The following is a 20,639-nucleotide window of genomic DNA, read 5'->3' on the forward strand; positions in this document are numbered from 1 at the left end:
AGAAGGGAAGGGGAATCTGCCAGCACTGCAGATCCTGGCCTGACAGAACTTGACTGTGTCAAAGATGGGACATTCATAGGTAACATTTAGCCGCAAGAAAAACTGTAATCTGGTCTTCCAGAGATTAAGGCCTAGAAATGGAAGAGGGCCAGATGGGTGAAACGCTCGTGTCCTTTCTGTGAGAGACCAGATCCTAAAGAGAAGGGCTGAAGAGGCAGAGACCTACCCACCCAAACTTGTAACAGTGTGGAGAAAGAGGCATGGCATGAACCCAGCTCTGAGAGGGCCGAAGCTGAAAATTCAAGATCACCTTTAAATCCAAGGCACCAACCTCCACTTTTCAAGACATGTGAAGCATTTGTCCATGTAAGGGGACCCTGGTCTGACTGGGCCAAGATAGAGATCCTAAGAGGAAGGAAACCAGAATCTGGAAAGAGAGATACCTGAGAAACATCCCAGGGAGCAAATACCCTATGAGTTCATGCAACTCCTCTCAGGGAAAAAGCAGAATTTGGCGGGAGGAAGTCCAGAGTGGGAGAGGATGTGAGTTACGTGGGAACACTGGGTTTTAGCTCATCACCCCTGGGGACAGAACTTCTGGGAAGAACTATACAAAGACTGCAAGTCTCTTCCTCAGGGGAAAGACACACGACACACGAAGGAAATGTTATTTTTCAGAATTCGCCTTGGAAAGAGCATAGTATTTGTTTGAAAGAAATTTTTTTAAAGCCTCCAAAATAGTAATAACTGCAGGTATCAATTTTATAATAGAAAATAATCCAATCTTAACAAACATTTAGGAGACACTATGTAACATATTTCGATTTAAAAAGTATACTTCATTCAGCAAATGATTTATTGGATGCCTAATTTAATTTCAGATGCTAATTTAAGAGGCGAGGTTTGCTGCTATTTATAAAACAGAACTTGACTTTATCAAGGATCCTTCAAGACTTTTGGTTTTTTGCAATTAAAAAGGTAGACCAGCTTATCAGATAGAAAAAAAAGATACGATTTTTACACATATAATTTGAAGGATGCAGCCAAAGTAATATATAAGAAGAGTGCGACTTGACAAAAATATTCTAAGTGACTGGGGAGATTTATTTTTATAGATTTCATATACATAAATTAATTCAGGTATTAGTGAGAATTAAAAATCAATCACATAATTTCAAAGTAAACTTTTAAAGGAACAATAACTCATCCAATTATGATTTTGTTTCTGTAAAAGGCTCACCTAAAAGGACAAATCCATCGGCTTCTGTCTCTGGTACTGTGGGCTTTTTAGATTCCGGAGACTTTCTGAAGAAGTGAAACATTGCTGCTATCTGAAACAGAAACACCACGCAATGTCAGATTCAGAGCAAACTGTAAAAGTCTTAGTAAAATGCCAAACATAAATATATCACAATGATTACTTTAAGGAATTCCATTACCAGACTTAAAAACATAAGCCCTCTCTTGGTGTCAGAAGACAAAAAGAGAAATTAAGGGGCACAGACTTCCAGTTCCAAACCACACGGGCCTTGAATCATGCAACCTCTCTCAATTTCTCAACATGCAGGAAATAACCCAAGAAATTATTATATGTAAAACTAAAATCAACAGGTAACCCTAGGATATGGAACGATCTCACTAACTATAAATCAGACACTGGAATGGGAAAAGAAAAAGAAAATGAAACAAAAACTTGTCCAGGCTTCTTGTCATGCCAGGGTCATAAAACTGAGGCCACCTAAAAAAAGAAAGGAAGGCACTTCAAACATCATCTACAGGTTAGTTACTTGATTCAGACACTCAGGACTGTATCCACTGCAACCAACTTTAAATTCCCATCAATGCAGATCTTTGTGTTGGTAAGACTGTGTGCTCCCCCCAACACACACACACACACACACACACACACACACGCACGCGCACACATCTTTCCTCTTTACACTCAGGGAGGACACCGACTCCTAGAAAACAACTGGGAAAGAAGCTGAAGGGAACGCAGGAGGACACATCACATTCTGAGGACAGTCCCTATAAGCAAAGCAATGTAACAGCAAAGAAAGGAAGTCCTGCTGGCAGTAAGTGCTCCACACTTTAGTTTTCAAATATTCCACCCATACCAGAAAATCAAGCAGGGAGGGCAAATAAAGATCCTATCTGAGCAAAGGCCTTCTAGAAACTGAGTTCTAGAAACTGAGAAGTGTACTGGGGTTTGTGGAGGTTGACACACCCTTAGCTGCAGACCTGGGTGGACGGTAAAGGAGCCGATTTGTTGACAGAAAACATATTTGGCCAAGTTCACTTTTAAAGAAATAAAAACTGGGGCTCCTGGGTGGCTCAGTCAGTTAAGCGTCTGACTTCGGCTCAGGTCATGATCTCACGGTTGGTGGGTTCAAGCCCTGCTTCAGGCTCTGTGCTGACAGCTTAGAGCCTGGAGACTGCTTCTGTCTCAAAAATAAACATAAAAAAAACTTAAAGGAATAAAAACTGGAGAAGAAAGGGGCTCCTGGGTGGCTCAGTCGGTTAAGCATCTGACTTTGGCTCAGGTCATGATCTCACGGTTCATAGGTTCGAGCCCCGCGTCGGGCTCTGTGCTGACAGCTCGGAGCCTGGAGCCTGCTTCGGATTCTGTGTCTCCCTCTCTCTCTGTTGCTCCCCTGCCCTCACTCTGTCTCTCTCTCATTCTCTAAAAAATAAATAAAGATTAAAAAGAATTTTTTTTTAATTAAAAAGGATAAAAATAAAAATTTTTAAAAAACTGGAGAAGTAAAAGACAAGGCATGTGATAAAGACAACAGTTCAGTAAAAGAAAAGGAACAGCCTCTGAAATCCTCAAAGAAAATGCTTACTGGATATAGTGACGGGTCCAAAAGAAAGGTCTGGAGATAGTTTGGCACCCTCAGCAGAGGACAAGGAGATACGGCTTGTGTGGAACTGGTGAAAAAACGAGGTTAGATGCAAAGCAAATGCAGAAGATGAAAAGACAAAGAGTGACATGCTAAGAACAACTGAGTAAGATCAAGAGAAACCTGTGCGAGGAAGAAACGGGATCAGAAGAGAACTGGTTGGTTTACAAGCAGGAATGTAAGAAAAGAGAGCTCAGATTCAAAGGCTTGACAGACTGGAAAAGGCAACTGACTTCCCAACCCCAAGCAGTTGAAAATGAAGCGGAGAAGGCCTCTGAAAGAACAACTGATTAAAACTCAACATTGGGTCAGGATCAAATCAAGAGGACACAACGGCTACACCTGATATTAAACCTCAATGTGGATCAGTGCGGCACATAGTAAATTCCTTCACTTGGGATAAAATGTTTCAGGAAAAACAGATGAAGAGGATAAGTCTTCAGCTGAAGGTTGGCAGAAAAAAGGTACCCTCAAATAATTAAAGGGAGGAGGCACATGTGGGGTGAAAAAGATGAGAAATGTAGCAAATCTGAGAGACCTCTAGCAAAAATTGTAGGTCTGGCTATTGACACATGAAGCTGATTGGAATCAAGCTGGGAAGCCAACAAAATTTTTGAGAGCTGTGTGGCCAAAATAACTACTACTAGTCTGGATTAAAACAGGACTATGACTACTGGATTTTTAGGACAACCTATAGACAGGAAGCTGCCAGAGAAAACTGCTCAACCCCCAAAGACATCCTACTCTCTAGGGCCCACTTCAGTGGGAGCCAAGGAAGTTAATGGAAAAAGAAAAAAAAAAAAAAGAGAGAACAACGGATTGGGAGCCTTTCCCGGGAAGCAGAATCTGGGCATAATTAATGAATATCCTCCAAACCAAGGTGGGGTTCCCCCCAAAAGCCTGCTCAGTGGGATTTCAGAATTGCTACCACTCCATGACGGTTGCGTATCTCCAGTTCCTCCCCTTTCTGAATGGGAGTGGTTTGGGCAGGGTGTTTCCCAGTTCCACCAGAGTGGGAGGGGACATAAGGGACAGGTCTTCTTAATTCAGGAATTCTCCAGACCAAGAGATGGCACAAGAGGGCCTGATGGGATGATAAGGGACTTCAGGCACTGCTGTGACTGAATGGGGCAATTTGGGTTACTTGCCCTTGGGGAGGGGTGAGTTATTTTGCCTACAATGAGAAGAGCTGTTATATGTGATGACCACAAGTGAGAACCACAGAATCATTAGGGTTGTTCACTGGCTCTCTGCCTTACAGAGCCCTAGGACTACAGTTTACTTCCCTCCTCGGAGGTAGGTATGGCCATGTGGCTTTGCTTAGTTCACTGCATCACTGGGGTGCTACAGCAAGGAGCTTTGCGAACACAGAGAAAGAGAAGCCCTTTAAAAAGTGGTTCCTGTTCTAACATATAAAGATAAGCCTTCTAACAGAAGGACTCAAATTTCCAACACTTTTTCATGTCTGGCCACAAAACAGAAATGGAACGAACATGGAAATTACAAAAGTGGTTCTGGTAAGCCAGTCTCAACCCCCAAAAGTTTAACTATGTTATTACAAAACCCAGACCAAACTCCGGTAGTGCAAGAATCTCTCTTTTATTTTTTTTCATGTTTAATGTTTATTTATTTTTCAGAGGGAGAGAGAGCACAAGCAGGGGAGGGGCAGAGAGAGAGGGAGACGCGGAAGCAGGGTCTAGGCTCCGAGCTGTCAGCACAGAGCCCGATGCAGGGCTTACAAACCGGAGATCATGACCTGAGCCGAAGTCAAATGCTTAACCAACTGAGCCACCCAGGAGCCCGAAGAATCTTTTTAATTAAAGTATTTTGTACAGCGGTTATAACTTAAGTGAAGCATTTAAGTTTTTCATGATCCAAAACAATGAATTTAAACTATATACAGGCTGCATCAGTTTGTTGTTAGTATGACTGATTGGCGATCATAATATTATAGCCCCTTCTTTAAGAACATTATAAACATCAGAAAAGGAAGGATGACTTAGGTTCCAAGAGTCAAGAAACTTCCAGGCAGGGAAGAAACAGAAGAATCAGTAAGAGAAAGGAAGCAGAGACAGTATGAAAGAGCTCAGAATGGCAGCAAAGAATAGTTTGCTACAAATATTCATCTGAAACAGCTCTAAAATTCTTACAAAAGTACCAATTGCCCTCACACCCATCACTCCACCAGTGTGACCACCACTCAACTCCCTCCTCAGGATGTTTTCACGTGAAAATCACGTTCCAATTTTACAATACAAGTCTTGGGATTCCCTTTTATGATGAACAGTACTGCTGGCACTAATAATTCTTCATTCCACAAGTATCTAAAGTCAGTCCATCCATGTATCTTTATAGAAATCGCTCCATGCACGAAAAGACTATGCCCCTGGACACCATGATGTACAACCAAATTATCTTTATCACATGATATTTTTTCCTATCACTGAAATACACAGGTAGGTCCCCACTCCAGCAGCCAGATTGAGTTGTCTTGCTTAAGACTAGAAACAAGGGAGGAAAAGAGGAGTAACTAAAACCCTACTAACATTTACTGAGCTCCTACAGTGTCAGTCACTATACCAGAATGTCTTACATGTGCTATCCCGTAACTCAGAGACATCTCGCCATGCACACCCAAGTATTCACAACGTGTAAGCAGAAGAACTGAAGTAGATTAAGCATTGGTCCAAATTTATGTGGCCGCTAAACAGCACAACTAGAATTTTAAACCAAGTCCTCTCAGAACCAAAACTTAAAGTTTTTCATCAACAAAGCCCCACAGACAAGGAGCCCTTCGCACTTAGGAGGCTTGTGTTGGACTTTAATATAACGGCTCCCAATATTAGTCACATCCATTTCATTAATTCCATTTCTATCTTTATCCATCTCTTCTTTCCCAAGCCTTGCTCAGCTCTAGGTTCAAAAGACATTTACTAATTCCACAACATCTAACTTCAAGAACTTCATTTACTTTCTATTTTATAAACATTTATTAAGTGCTTAGGCCAGATACTGACTGAGCGTTGCAGACACAAGCATTCAACTTCTATCCCGGACGAACAAACACTGCAGCCTCAGCCCACCACATTTCTGAGGCCATCCACAGCAAAAATGAGAGTAATTTAAGAGCCCTAATCCCCAAGCGGAGGAAGCTGGTAACGGTCCTGCTGCCCCAAGCGGAGTTTATGGTAAACCCTAAGCACTCATGCTTCTGATGGACGTGGCCTTCACAGTTGGGCTTCTGCTCGGACTTCCCAAGTATATTCTGGTCTCATTTCCTTCCTTGCAATTTTGAATATTTTAAGAATTGTCTATAATAAGTGAACTTTACACTCATAAACAGGAAAAATACCAACATTTATAATTAAAAATCCCTCAGGAGCCAGCAGCAGCATTGTTACCTGGCTGAGCTGGGATCCACGCCAGAGTGAATGTCTCCTAGGTCCCAAACAAGGGAACCCTGGAGCTACTTAATAGAGATGGGGGACAAAGAATTCACTTGCCCAAGTCACAGACTGGGAGAAAATACTTGCAAGTCACATATCAGTTAAAGAACATGTATCTGGAAAACATATAGAACTCTTAAAACTCAGTGACGAGAAAACAACTCAGTAAAAAGTGGGCAAAAGATATGAACAGACACTTCACCAAAGATGGCACACAATCACACGAAAAGATGTTCAACATCGTTAGTCATTAGACAAATGCAAGTTAAAATCTCAGCGAAATACCACTATGTACCTATTCAAATATTTAAAACTTTTTAAAAGGCTTGCCGTGCTAACATAAACACACACCTAGCATATGACCCAGACTCTCTACTTCCAGGTATTTACCCAAGAGAGCTGGAAACATATGTCTACACATGTCCACAAAAGTCATACAGCATTTTTAGTAATAGCCAAAACCCGGAAACAACACAAATGTCCAAAACCAGATAAATGGCTGAATGCTGGCATATCCCTATTACTGTTTAGCAATAAAATGGAACGAAGTCCTAAGATATGCTACAACATGCATAAATCTCAACATAATCATAATAATAATGATAAGCTGAGTGAAAGAAGCCAGAAAAAAGAGTTCATATTGTATGATTCCATTTATATGAACTTCTAGAAAGTGCAAACTAATGTGTAGTGATGGAAAGCAGATCAGTGATTTCCTGGGGAATGGGGACATACAGGGAAGGGGGAGAGGAAGGAGGGGTTATAAAGAAGCATAAGGAAACTCTGGGGGTGATGAATATGTCCATTATGGTGATCACAGGGATGGTCTGAGGGGTACCAACAGAACTCAAAACTCATCACACTGGACACTCTCAATATGTGCAATTTATTGTATGTTTATAAAATACCTCAATAATACTATTTTAAAAATTCATTATTAGCACAATATTCTAGATGTCATATAAACGTTCAGTTCACAATGATTTGGAAAATCATCTCAAATCACTTAAACCACTGTGTGTGTGTGTGTGTGTGTATGTGTGTGTGTGTGTGTGTTACAGATAGTCTTTGTGTAAAAAGCAAAATGCTTCTTTTCTCTATGCATTCACACAGGACTGAAAAATAAAAGGACAGTGTCTTCACTTCTAATGGTATACAGAGACTGCATATAAAAGGGCTAGCCTGATCACTAGGCAAGGCAGACCCTATTGTTCTGAAGGGGCACAGGGCAGGGTAGGTAATGTATTTATTTTTTCCTATTATTTTAAGTCTTACCTTTTAAGTAGTATTACCCATGACAAAAGATTAAGGCAACATGGTTTTCTCAATCTGATGATCTTCTTTCCATTTCAACAGACTTCTAAATAATGTAAATACATCAAATAGACTATAGTTCCTATCTGTGACTGATCAACAACAGCCATTTAACTGTAAGAAGAATAACATACAAGTTTCCCCTGCTATCTGAAAGTAGAGTGTTTCTATGAAACCTTTCATAAGCCAAAATGGCATAAAGTGAAGAAGCCATCGCCATTAATTTACATGGAAAATTTTTTTCAACATTCCCAGACCCTAAGATAACCTCTCTTGGGCTTTTTTTGGATACCTTAGGATACATCTTGCTAAGGCACACACAGAATAAATGCAGATGAAACCCAGATGCTCACGGACTCAGTTCAGAGCTCTGGTGGGCTTGATGCTGAGATTCTGAGTGTAGTGCCCAGGCAAGGAGCTCGGCAGGGTCACTCTCGCTGCTTAGAGTGCACACTGCCTCTAGAATAGCCCGTAGTAAACAAACACTGAACATATTTTCACTTTTCTCCTTTTCTCATAGAAGTGAAAAATCCTCTTCAGATTTGTTTCAAGTTAGCGAAAACGAGTACTAAGGTAGGTCTTTCGCAAGAGCAACAGCAGCATGCATAATATGAACTTTCAAAACGCAGGGGATACCTGTATGGAAGCCCGTGCGCACGCTCACACACACACACACACACACACACACACACACACACACACACACACACACTGTTTTTTCTTCATATTTGCTCCGGAAGGATTCAAAAAGGATCAGTGAGAATTACAAGAACCCTGCTGGACTTCACAAATAGGTAGCCTTGACTCCCAACTTCACCTGCTGGGTACGGTACAGACACAAACAAGAAGAAGGAAGGTCTTTCCTGTAAGAAGGGTCATGATGAACAAAGAGCACAGTGTGTTTAGAGGACAGCAAAGGGAGTGACCTCAACAGAGGCATGTAGATAAGCAGCAGAAATCAAGACTGCAAAAAAAAAAAAAAAAAAAAAAAGACATCAAGAAATCAAGACTGCAAAAGAAAGGTAGAGACAAATGACTGAAAGGGCTGAAAAGTTAAGAAAATGTTAGACTATCCGGAGTGGCATATCAGTGTTTGTTTAATGTTACTGTACAGTCTAGGATCTTGAGGAAATTAGTGTTTCAGAAAGATTAAGTTTAAAATGATATGCTGAAGAGGCTGATTGAGAGCACGGAGTTATAAAGTTAGAAAGTTGTAGCAAGAAGGGAATGGATTAGGACAGGAGACATCTGAATGAAAAAGAAGGGATGTGCAGAACTATGGAGCAGGGCCTAGGGACTCTGGACTCTACAAAACACAGAGGGAAAGGAATTAATACAAGGGGACTGAAAGTTCAAGCCTGACAGACTGAAAAAAGTGATAGAATAAGAAAAGTAGGAAAGGGAAGCTCATTTTAAAAGAAGAAAACAGAATGAATTCCATTTCAGACAAGTCAGATGTAGGGCACCAGCAACTGGTACAAATGTAAATATGTAAAATGCAGTCGGGAAAACAGGACCTAGTGCCCCAGAGAAAGGGAGTGTGTAGCACTTAAGCATGTAAGTGGTAGCTAAAATCAGGAACATCAGTGTTACTACAAACAGAAAAATGTAAAAGTTCAGGGACTAAGATCATGATCTCTAAGATCTCAAATTATACTATGAAAACACATCCCCTTAATTATCACCAAAGTGATGTGTACCCTCCCTTTTCTTCAAATTTTCAAAAACATACTTGGCTGTCTTATCAGGACTTAGATGTTAACTCGACTATATTGTTTCACGTTTCAAAACTGCAGAAATGACTGACCTCTTCAGCACAACCCGGGGGTGGTAAATTCAAATGCCAAGCAGCTAAGTACGCATGAAGCCAGCCTCCTGTGAGACAGAAGGAGTTTGAAGAGAGCGTGGGCCCGGGCTCCCAAAGGCGCCTTGAGAAAAGGAGGGAGGGAAGGGGAGAGATGCCCAGGGAGCCGCGAGGAGGAGCCCTTCACCAAAACAAGGCTTGTGAGGGCTTGAGTCAGGAACCAGGGGAAAAAGCTTTTGAAGGTTTTGAACTAGGAAAGCCTGGAGTCCAATTTGCACTGGCTGTTATGGGCAAGGCTAAAACAACAATAACAACAGTAACCACTACAAACAAACACAGGACCAGGCTGAAGCTGTGGCTGGCTCATCTCTCCCCCATGGAGAGGATCTCAAAGCATCTAGAAAGCTCTCTCCTGAAGATCTAAAGCCACCTCAGTCTGAAGGGCCCCTGTTAACACCTGTGAATGGGCCCAGGAGGCTGGGGTTACCTACTGCTGCTCCATCTGACCCAGTCCTTAGAGAACCTTCTAGCTGAATAGACCTCAAGCAGCTTTTTAATATGTCATTTTAGCTGATATGATTTACTTGTAGTTATTTAATAATCTGTTTTAGCATCTTTTTTGTATATTCTTTACAGTATGTCTCTTTACTGTATTTATTTTATACTACTTATATCCTTTCTGTAGTTTTCCTTGTTTCTTAAAAAAAAAAGAACAGGCTTGTTAATTATGAAAGTAATTTCTATTTTGTGTGCGGAGAGGAGACAGGCATGTTTATTCTTAGAAAACAAAAATACGGAAAAATATATACCAAACCTAATTGTTGTTGCTACCAGGATGCATGGCCAGTTTATATTCACTTTATAGTTCTTTTGTGGTAATTGCATTTTTCTATTTTCTATTAAAAAACAAAACAAAATAAAACACATGGGGCGCCTGGGTGGCTCAGTTGGTTGAGCGTCCACTTTGGCTCAGGGTCATGATCTCACGGTTCGTGGGTTTGAGCCCCGCATCAGGCTTTGTGCGGATAGCTCAAGAGCCTGGAGCCCGTTTGGGCTTCTGTGTCTCCCTTTCTCTCTGCCCCTTCCCCCACTCAGCCTCTCTCTTTCATTCAAAAATAAATAAAAAATTAAAAAGAAAACCACAACAGAAGGCACCTTTGGCATTTCCAATCACAGGTCCATGTAGGAATGTGGGCCCAGTATCACCGAGTCTGATATTTCAAGAGAAAGCAGAAATCAGATTATTTTGGAAAAAAAATCTACTCTTTAGCTGATAGCAAGAAACTCAAAATATGTAAAAATACTCCAGAGACTGAATAAATCTTCCACAAACTGGACGTGGCCTTCAGGTGCAAAATTTTAAACCTAGGCCAGGAATGGGCTTAATAGCTTGCATCTGATCAGTATAAAGAAAAATTGTGAAAGGATTTGGAATTCAGTGAATATTCTGGCTAGCTTATCCATCTGGGTTATTGTAACCTTTGTTTATCTTTGACTAGGTTATATTACAACTCTGTAGGAGGTAACCTGTAGAAAATGGATAGTCATGCAAATAATTCCTGTCCACAGAAATGTATCTGGTAGAAGGCATCAATTACAGCTTTGTGGGAATGACCAGTTTTACACCATTTATAAATTCAGCATTCCCCCTTTGACTATAAATGTGCGGTAATACTTTGAGTTCTCTTTTGAAGTAGTTATATCTTACTAGTTCCCTGCTTAATGGACTCAGTAAAGTCTCTGGCAGATTTTGTATCTGTATAAGAGAGAGGACTCTAAGCTCTTTTTAAATTTATCCATTAACTCTGGACTACCAATTAGGATTACCAAAGATTCTCCTCTGTTTTGCCATCCCACATTGGTGTTTTATTGTTGAAGGTTTGTGACATTGATATAATAGGGGAAAGGTGCAGACATCTGGGAGGATAAGCAAGAGGGGAGCAAGGAAAGAAACTGATGTCACAGACGAGCTCCCCTGAAGTATGAAAGCCAATTAATTAAACTGAAGCATTAACATAAATTTTATTTCCAACTCTCAGATTTTTTAACTGCTCCACCCCCCAAAAAGAAAAAAAGCACTCAGAAAAGGAAAAAAACAAAGAACTGAATCTTGGATCTATAGCTGTGTTTCAAACTGCAGGTCCCGACCTTTTAGTGGAAATAAACTCAATTTAGTGGGTCATGACCACATTTTTAAATAGAATGAAACAGAAAAAAAGGTGCCTGGGTGACACAGTCGGCTGAGCATGTGACTCTTGATTTCAGCTCAGGTCATGATCTCAGCATCGTGAGATCGAGCCCCATGTCAGGCTTTGTGCTGACTGTGGAGCGTGCCCCTGCATCTCTCTTTCTCTGCCCCTCTCCCCTGCATGCTCTCTCTTTTCTCTAAAATAAAAAGAAAGAAGAAAAGGAAGCAAAAAAGATTATCAAGAGAGCATCATATATGGTAAAAAATGTTTTACGAACTTTTGCTTTTGGGTGCATGTGCTAGGTTATGATATGAAATGTATTTCTTAGTTCAGGTTACAGGCAAAAGAGTCTCAAAGCCACTAATCATACTTTCGTGCTCACATACCCCCTAAAAGAATTGTGAAAAATTATGCATCCCTGCATTTTTTAAGGTAATATCTAAAATTTTCCATTGAAAATTATAAAGGATGTAGTTTCTAGCACATTATAAATATCCACATGTTGAAAAAAAAATGTTGTAACATTCTTTTAAACTTATCCAATGGTGGGGCTCCTGGGTGGCTCAGTCGGTTAAGCATCTGACTTTGGCTCAGGTCATGATCTCATGGTTCGTGAGTTTGAGCCCTGCATCAGGTTCTGTGCTGACAGCTCAGAGCCCGGAACCTGCTTCGGATTCTGTGTCTCCCTCTCTCTCTCTACCCCTCCCCTGATCGCACTCTGTCTCTCTCTTTCTCTCTCTCTCAAAAATAAATAAATGTTAAAAAATACTAAAAATAAAAATAATAAATAAATAAACAATTTATCCAATGGAGGAGGCACCTGGGTGGCTCAGTCAGTTGAACATCTGACTCTTGATTTCTGCTCAGGTCATGATCTCACGGTTCGTGGGATAGAGCCCTGTCAGCGTAGAGCCTGCTTGGGATTCTCTCTCTCTGTCTCTCTCTATGCCCCTCCCCTGAGTGTTCTCTCGAGCGCGCAAAATGAATAAACATTTTTAAAAAATAAACATCCAATGAAATCTAAAAACCAGAGCATTTTAACATCCACCATCAACCATTTAAAAAACAGGTGAACAAGCTCTTTTCTAACAGTAAGAAATTTTACATTGTTCTTTTTTCTTCTTGTAGTAGTATTTTCATTCCATTTCTGCTGGTCTGGAGTAGCTCACAGATGCCCTCAGCACGCACCAGTGCAGCTTTTACAACGTACCCAGATGAATACAGAGTGGTGGTGGTGACCTCGCTGTGAAGACTGCCTGCCCTCTAATATAACACTTTGAACCTTTTCACTTGTCACCTAACCGGAAAGTGACATCATGTGCATATCTAATAGCCGTTAAAAATTGAAGATATAGGATTTAATAAAACTCACTTCCCTAACATGATCCTATCGTTGCTTTTAGCAAATTGATAAATTAAACAGGTATGATTTTTAACCAAAACAGAATACCTAAAATACTTATAAAGTTGGAAGATCTCAAGCTACGAATTGATAATTATATAGCATCGGGCAAGGCAGGATTCTGGAAGAGTGGAAAGGAGCTCCAGAGGCCTTCACAGTGCAGATTCCAACAGGGCCCAGGCTGGCACTTTTTTTCTTCATTTTGTAGTTTTTTTTCCTGGATCTGGGTCGGGGGGTGTTTCCAGTTGATCACCACAGCTTGATGACTTTTAACGGCTGGCTTTATTTGCCACAGAGGCTGCAGCTGATAATCTCAACTGCCAGCTTTTCACTAGTGTGGAAGACACATACCGCTCAGAGCTGTTGCCATAATAATAAGATCCCGCTATCATGGAAGCATTATATAATCCGGAATTACTAATTTTCTGGAATTTTCTCTAGCAGAACTGTTTTTCAAGCGTATGATAAAGTCATCTTGGAAAGTCACAGTTGGCCCAAGAAAATTTTAGGATAGAACCTTTCTTCTCAGATCCTTTTTCCATCATTGCATACAGATGGTTTCACCAAGGGTAAAATGGATCTGATGCAATTTTACTCTCCTCCATTACTTTGTAAATAAATATGACCCCCAAAGTCTCTGTTAGAATCGTCAGGGAAGCTTTGTGTAGTTTTGTTGTTGTTGTTGTTGTTGGATTCGGGGATTTTCATTGGTTTGTTTTCCTTTTAATTAGCTGTCCTTTTATTTTCGGGATCAAGACTGGTATCCTGATAGTGGTAAGAATTGACTGTTTTCTTCCTTTACTGCCCCTTATTTATAAAACAAAATAAAAAAACAGAACAGCATAGTAATGTCTCCCCTGATTCTACTAATTTAGGAAGGTAAAATCTCCCATTACATTAAACCAGGGTTTCTCCATCTCTTCACTCTAAGCATTGGGATAATTCCTCGCTGTAACCTGTAACCTGTTCCTCTAAGGATGGGTGCGATCACCTAATATGTGATGCGCTCCAGTCAGCAGATATCTTAATTTCAAAAGGTTTTACCTTCTTAAAAAAAAAAAAAATCCCTTTTTAATGCAGTACATGTGAAAACCATAGTTTTGTGTTTTTTTTTTTTTCTAAAGAAAGATGCTATGGGAATGCAAGCTGGTGCAGCCACTCTGGAAAACAGTATGGAGGTTCCTCAAAAATCCAAAAATAGAACTACCCTGTGACCCAGCAATTGCACTACTAGGCATTTATCCAAGGGATACAGGTGTGCTGTTTCGAAGGGACACATGCACCCCCATGTTTATAGCAGCACTATCGACAATAGCCAAAGTATGGAAAGAGCCCAAATGTCCATCGATGGATGAATGGATGTGGTATATACATACAATGGAGTATTACTCGGCAATCAAAAAGAATGAAATCTTACCATTTACAAATACGTGGAAGGAACTCAAGGGTATTATGCTAAGTGAAATTAGTCAGAGAAAGACAAAGATCATATGAATTCACTCATATAAGGACTTTAAGAGACAAAACAGATGAACATAAGGGAAGGGAAACAAAAATAATATAAAAACAGGGAGGGGGACAAAACAGAAGAGACTCATAAATATAGAGAACAAACTGAGGGTTACAGGAGGGGTCCTGGGAGGGGGGATGGGCTAAATGGGTAAGGGCACTAAGGAATCTACTCCCGAAATCATTGTTGCACTATATGCTAACTAATTTGGATGTAAGTTAAAAAAAGATAAAAAATAAAACAAGTTAAAATAAAAAAAAAATAAAGAAAGATGCTAAATAGTGTGAAGAGATATAGAAATTTAGAAGATAAAGCTGTTGCCTTTTAAGAGCTTGCAACCAAATTTTGCTTATGATTTATATCATTTGGGTCTCATTCATTCACCAAGAAGGTAATTTAGAGTCAAGTTTTAATGTCACCCTGACTGTAAAGTAATGACACAATGATATGTTTTTATGTTTTAGAAAAGCTACAAACATAATTCTACCTAAATGCCACCAAAAAGCCATTTAAGTTTTTTTTTTTATTAAGTAAAATAAAATTGTTTTAAATAAACTCTACCCCTGACGTGGGGTTCAAACTCATAGCATCAAGATTAAGAGTCACATGCTCTACCAACTGAACTAGCCAGGCATCCCAAAACCATTTAAGTTTTGCTTTAAATAACACAGATTCCAACGAATACAATACTAATTTCTACCCACTGCATTCAATGTTGCTACTCTGAAATAAAAAAAATCCTGAAAAAGACTCCAGACAACTCTATCAAAAAGCATCTGTTCACATAAAACAAATATCTTGGGGCATATTTAAACAATGTTCTATGGGAGAATGCAGTCCTAAGGGAGAATGATGTACGGTCACACCTCTTTACGACTCTCTACAGCACAGAGAAACCTAGAATGAATAGAAATAAGAATAATAAAACATTCAGTGCAAGTCTTCAAATTGCTCTAGCTGCTCACTTAAATACATTTAACACATAACAGGAACCATCACATTCAGCTTCCAAAAGGACTCACTCCCAAAATTGTCTATAAAGTCTCCATTATTTGACTTTCTTTTCCTTTCTTTTCTTTTAACTCATAAACAACAGATTTATATTTTATAATTCTGGAGGCTTGGAAGTTCAAGATCAAGATGTCAGCAGATTCACTGTCTGGTGAGAACTTGCTGTCTGGTCCATACACAGCTGTCCTCCCCCTGTCCCCTCACATAGTGGGGACTTTCAAAACAACCTAATGTATCATCAAAAGTCTCTACCTGCTCTCCAAATAAAAGCAAACTGCTATGGGGTTACTTGCCTGGCTCAGTCGGTAGAGCATGAGACTCTTGATCTCAGGTTCATGAGTTCAAGCCCTGTGATGGGCATGAAGCCCACTTAAAAAACTAAATAAACTGCTAAAATCTAGTCATTTGTTCACTTGTTCACTTTTTTTTTTTTTCCAACGTTTTTTATTTATTTTTGGGACAGAGAGAGACAGAGCATGAACGAGGGAGGAGCAGAGAGAGAGGGAGACACAGAATCGGAAACAGGCTCCAGGCTCCGAGCCATCAGCCCAGAGCCCGACGCGGGGCTCGAACTCACGGACCGCGAGATCGTGACCTGGCTGAAGTCGGACGCTTAACCGACTGCGCCACCCAGGCGCCCCACTTGTTCACTTTTTAATTCATTCAACCAACATGTTTTAAAGGCCAAATACCAGCCAGGCACAGTGTTATGCCCTAGAGAAACAAAACCAGACAAGGCCCTTTCTCCAAATTCAAGGGAGTCCCCAGTCTATTTGCTGCCTTCTGGCCTGCTTCTCTACCACCTCCTCTGTGCAGGTGGGTACGAAGCATGGTGCTGAGACCTGGGTAAAAACAGCACTAGCACAGCAAGTAGCTAACAAGTCGCTAACAGTCTAGTTAAGAGGTATTGCTATCTGTCTGAAGACTTGCTTCAGACTCCCAAGGAGGTAAAAGGCTGGCTGTTTTACCTCCTTCCCAAGTTTTCATCAAAATGCACATAAAGAAGACAAAACCTGGCAACAGCTCTGTCAACCATATGTCAAAGTCTGACTCAAATTCCCATCAGTGCACAATCACAGGGGTCTGACCAAGAAGGACAATGGAGCCAGAATTCATTACTATACTCTCTGCCACTTTTATACCTTCTGAAATCCTAGCCACTGAATGACCATTGTAAAACAGCTTAAATTTGTTTTTGACTGACTGATCGTGTGAAAGGATGAAGAGTATTTATGGTAATGTCTTAAATATAAATAGGTTTTATGTACGCCCAAGCTAACAAAAGAATAAAGAAACCCCATTAGAAACCAGAAAGGACTTGGGGCGCCTGGGTGGCGCAGTCGGTTAAGCGTCCGACTTCAGCCAGGTCACGATCTCGCGGTCCGTGAGTTCGAGCCCCGCGTCAGGCTCTGGGCTGATGGCTCGGAGCCTGGAGCCTGTTTCCGATTCTGTGTCTCCCTCTCTCTCTGCCCCTCCCCCGTTCATGCTCTGTCTCTCTCTGTCCCAAAAATAAATAAAAAACGTTGAAAAAAAAAAATTAAAAAAAAAAAGAAACCAGAAAGGACATGGGTCTACAAATCCGCAGGAGTATATGCAAGTACTGAAGCTAATGTTTTCCTTATGGCCTCACTGCTGAGTTCTAATGGCTAAAAGTCTGGGTTTTAATGATCTGTGCCCCATAGGGACAAGGACAAAGTCTGGGGCTCAAACACCTTGGGAGGTAGGAAACATGAATCTTCTCTGAAGAAACACACCCTCAGACTAAATCTCAAAGAAATCACCCAAAACTTCCAAGAAATATGAATTCATGATCAAAAATGACTATACAAATGAACAAACAAGCCACAGCAAGGGTAAGTCAACAGAATCAAAAAACTCTACAGAATGAGACCCATTAGGACTGTGGGTGTCAAAACTAGGTTATAAACAGATATACTTTATATCCTGTAATATTTGAAGAAATAAAGGAGACCAGAAACTATGACAAGAGAATATCAACTCCTAAGATCTAGGAGTTGATAAAAAAACAAAAAAACAAAAAACAAAAAAAAAAAAAAAAAAAAACAAGGTTTCCAGAAACAAGCAAATAAAAAATAGTATTGAAATGAGATACAGCAAATAAGTCACAACTTCATAAAGAATTAGTAAACTGGAAGATATGAAAGAAATTATCCAGATATCAAAGAATCAAAACCGATGAATTATAAAACAGAGGTCAAGAGCACACGAGAACGTCTTATTTCTAATCAGAGTTCTAGAAGGAGTTAGATAATAAGAGAGAGGCACTATTCAAAGGGATGATGGTTGAAAATGTCCTGATGCTAATAAAACAAGAATTATCAGATTCACGAAGCACAATGTATCTTCCAGCAAACTAAATGAGAGAAATCCACATCAGGATATATTATACAGTAAAACTGCAGAACACCAAAGACAAACTGAAGATCAAGCAGATAGAGACATGAAAACTTACAACATAATCACAGTTTCAAAGAAAAGTAAGTATTATAAGAGCAAAGTAGCATCAAGGTAGTTTTGAAAGACAGGAACTGTCCATTTAGAATTCTACACCACATAAAGAGGGGTAAACCCATCCTTTGAGAACAAGGATAAAATAAACATATTCAGAAAAATACATACCCATGGAGTTTATTACCAAAGATCCTCACTAAAAGAACCTCAAAAAGAGAGGAAATGATACCAAAGAAAAGGTTGAGATGTAAATATGTAAATATAAGATGTAAATAAGATAAAAAAGTAAATAATTCTAAGTTGGTACCAACTGCATAAAGCAATAATAATGCAAAATTTGGGGGGTTACAAGAAATCAAGATAGAACTAGGGGCGCTTGGGTGGCTCAGTCAGTTAAGTGTCCAACTTTGGCTCAGGTCATGATCTCGTGGTTTGTGAGTTCGAGCCCCGCATTGGGCTCTGTGCTGACAGCTCAGAGCCTGGAGCCTGCTTCGGATCTGTGTCTCCTCCTCTCTCTGCCCTTCCCATGCTCATGCTCTCTCTGTCTCTCAACAATAAATAAACATTAAAAAAAATTTTAAAAAAAGAACTAAAACTCTAGACAGCAGCATAAAAATAGGGAGAAAGGTAAATAGGGATACAGGTTCTTGTCGTGACACAGAGTACAGTAACTTTAGACTTTAAGTTCAATATGCATGTTAAAGGGTGACCACAAAAATTGTAAAAACGATACATAACATTTAAACTAATAGACAGGAGGGGTGTCTGGGTGGCTCAGTCAGTTAAGCATCTCACTCTTGATTTCAGCTCAGATCTTGATCTCAGCATCATGAGTTCATCATGGTTCATTAGAGCCATGTTGGGCTGTGTACTGGGCATAGAGCCTAATTAAAATAAAACAAACAAACTACTAAGTAATACAAACAAATAAAATGAAATTAGGGAAAAAAACTTGAAAGGTCAATTCAAAAGAAGGCAAGAGAGGGGAAAAAATAAACAACAAAAAAGCAGAACACAGGATGCACAAAATGACTATAAAAATGAATCCAAAAATATCAATAACCACAATCAATGTAAATGAACAAAAGATAGGAAAACTGAACCTCCAGCTACAGGCTTGGGATTCTAGCTCTCAAAATAAATTAAAATTAAAAGTAAAAATATATATACCATTCATGATAGCAACCAAAACAAGGTAGCTAGAAATAAATCTAATCTAAAAATCAAAACTTTTCTATAGAAAATGATGAAACTTTTTGGAAAGATGTTAATAAGACCAAAGTAGGTCAAAAAAAGTAAAAGTTGTCCTTATATGTTACTTCTCCTGAAATCAATCCAAAGAGTCAATGCAATTGTGATCAAATCTCAATATGATCTTTCATGGAACTCAACAAGCTAAATTCGTAGACAGCCACAAAGAGGCGAGAATTATGAAGATATTCCTTAATAACACAAGATAGAAAAACTTGCCCCCCAGACATCAAAAATTAATACAGGGCCAGAGTATTGAGGAGCCTGCTACCGCTGGTACAGGGAGAAACAGACCAACAGAACAGAACCAAAGCTCAGGAACAGACCCACACATATAGGAAAACCTAGGTGATGCAGAAGGTTTGTTGTTGATGGTGATGTAGTCAATAAATGATGCTGGGACTGAAATGAAAACAAAAAACTCACAACAATGGGTAGCTCAGTCAGTTAAACATCCCCCCCCCTTTTTTTTTTATCTATTTAGAGAGAAAGAGAGAGAGAGCACACAAATGAGCAGGGGAGAGGCAGAGAGAATCCCAAGCAGGCTCTGCACTGCCAGTACACGGCCCAACATAGGGCTCAAACTCATGAACCTGTGAGATCATGATCTGTGCTGAAAACAAGAGTGGGATGGTTAACCTACTAAGCCACCCAGGCTCCCCAAAGCATCCCACTCTTGATCTCAGGGTAGTGAGTTCAAGCCCTGGATTGGTCTCCACACTGGGCATGGAGCCTACTGAAAAAAAATACAAAAACAAAAGAAATTGGATACCTATCTGACAACATACATAACTCAATTCTAAATGATGGATTATTTTTAAATATGAAAGACAAACTATGTTTTTAAATATATAATATCTTTAAGAGCTTGTTTTAAGAAAAGATTCTTAAATGAGAATTTTTAATTGACTTTTTCAACTATATTAAACAAAAGGGGGAAACATTTTAAATATATTAAAAGAGTTCCTTCCAATAAAAGAAAGGGGGAAAAACGGAAAGAAAGAAAAAAATTGATAAGTCAAAAACTCGGAAACGCAGTATTGCTATCCGCACTAATACAGAAAGCTCCCAAAAATTAGTAAGAATGGGGGCACCTGGGTGGTTCAGTCCATTAAGCATCCGACTTGGGCTCAGGTCCTGATCTCAAGGCTCAACTCAAACCCTTCATTGGGCTCTGCACTGACAGCTCAGAGCCTGGAGCCTGCTTGGGGTTCTGTGTCTTCCTCTCTCTCTCAGACTCTCCCCTGCTCATGTGTGCACGTGTGCGCACTCTTTCTCTGTCTCAAAAATAAGCACTAAAAAAAATTAAAAATCAGCATAAAAGAACAAAACACTGA

The 20,639-nt window shown here is 39.9% G+C and overlaps 1 protein-coding gene across 1 annotated transcript in view; it reads right to left on the bottom strand.

Annotated features, from left to right (window-relative positions):
- Nucleotides 1–20,639, bottom strand: part of UMAD1 (UBAP1-MVB12-associated (UMA) domain containing 1) — a 221,022-nt gene that overhangs the window by 197,188 nt on the left and 3,195 nt on the right. The window contains exon 2 of the mRNA XM_058728726.1: nucleotides 1,241–1,331. Within this exon, the coding sequence (XP_058584709.1) occupies nucleotides 1,241–1,322 (82 nt within the window). The 5' untranslated portion in view covers nucleotides 1,323–1,331. The remainder of the gene's footprint in view (nucleotides 1–1,240; nucleotides 1,332–20,639) is intronic.

This window comes from Neofelis nebulosa, chromosome 4 (genome assembly GCF_028018385.1).
Source record: "Neofelis nebulosa isolate mNeoNeb1 chromosome 4, mNeoNeb1.pri, whole genome shotgun sequence".
NCBI lineage: Eukaryota > Metazoa > Chordata > Mammalia > Carnivora > Felidae > Neofelis > Neofelis nebulosa.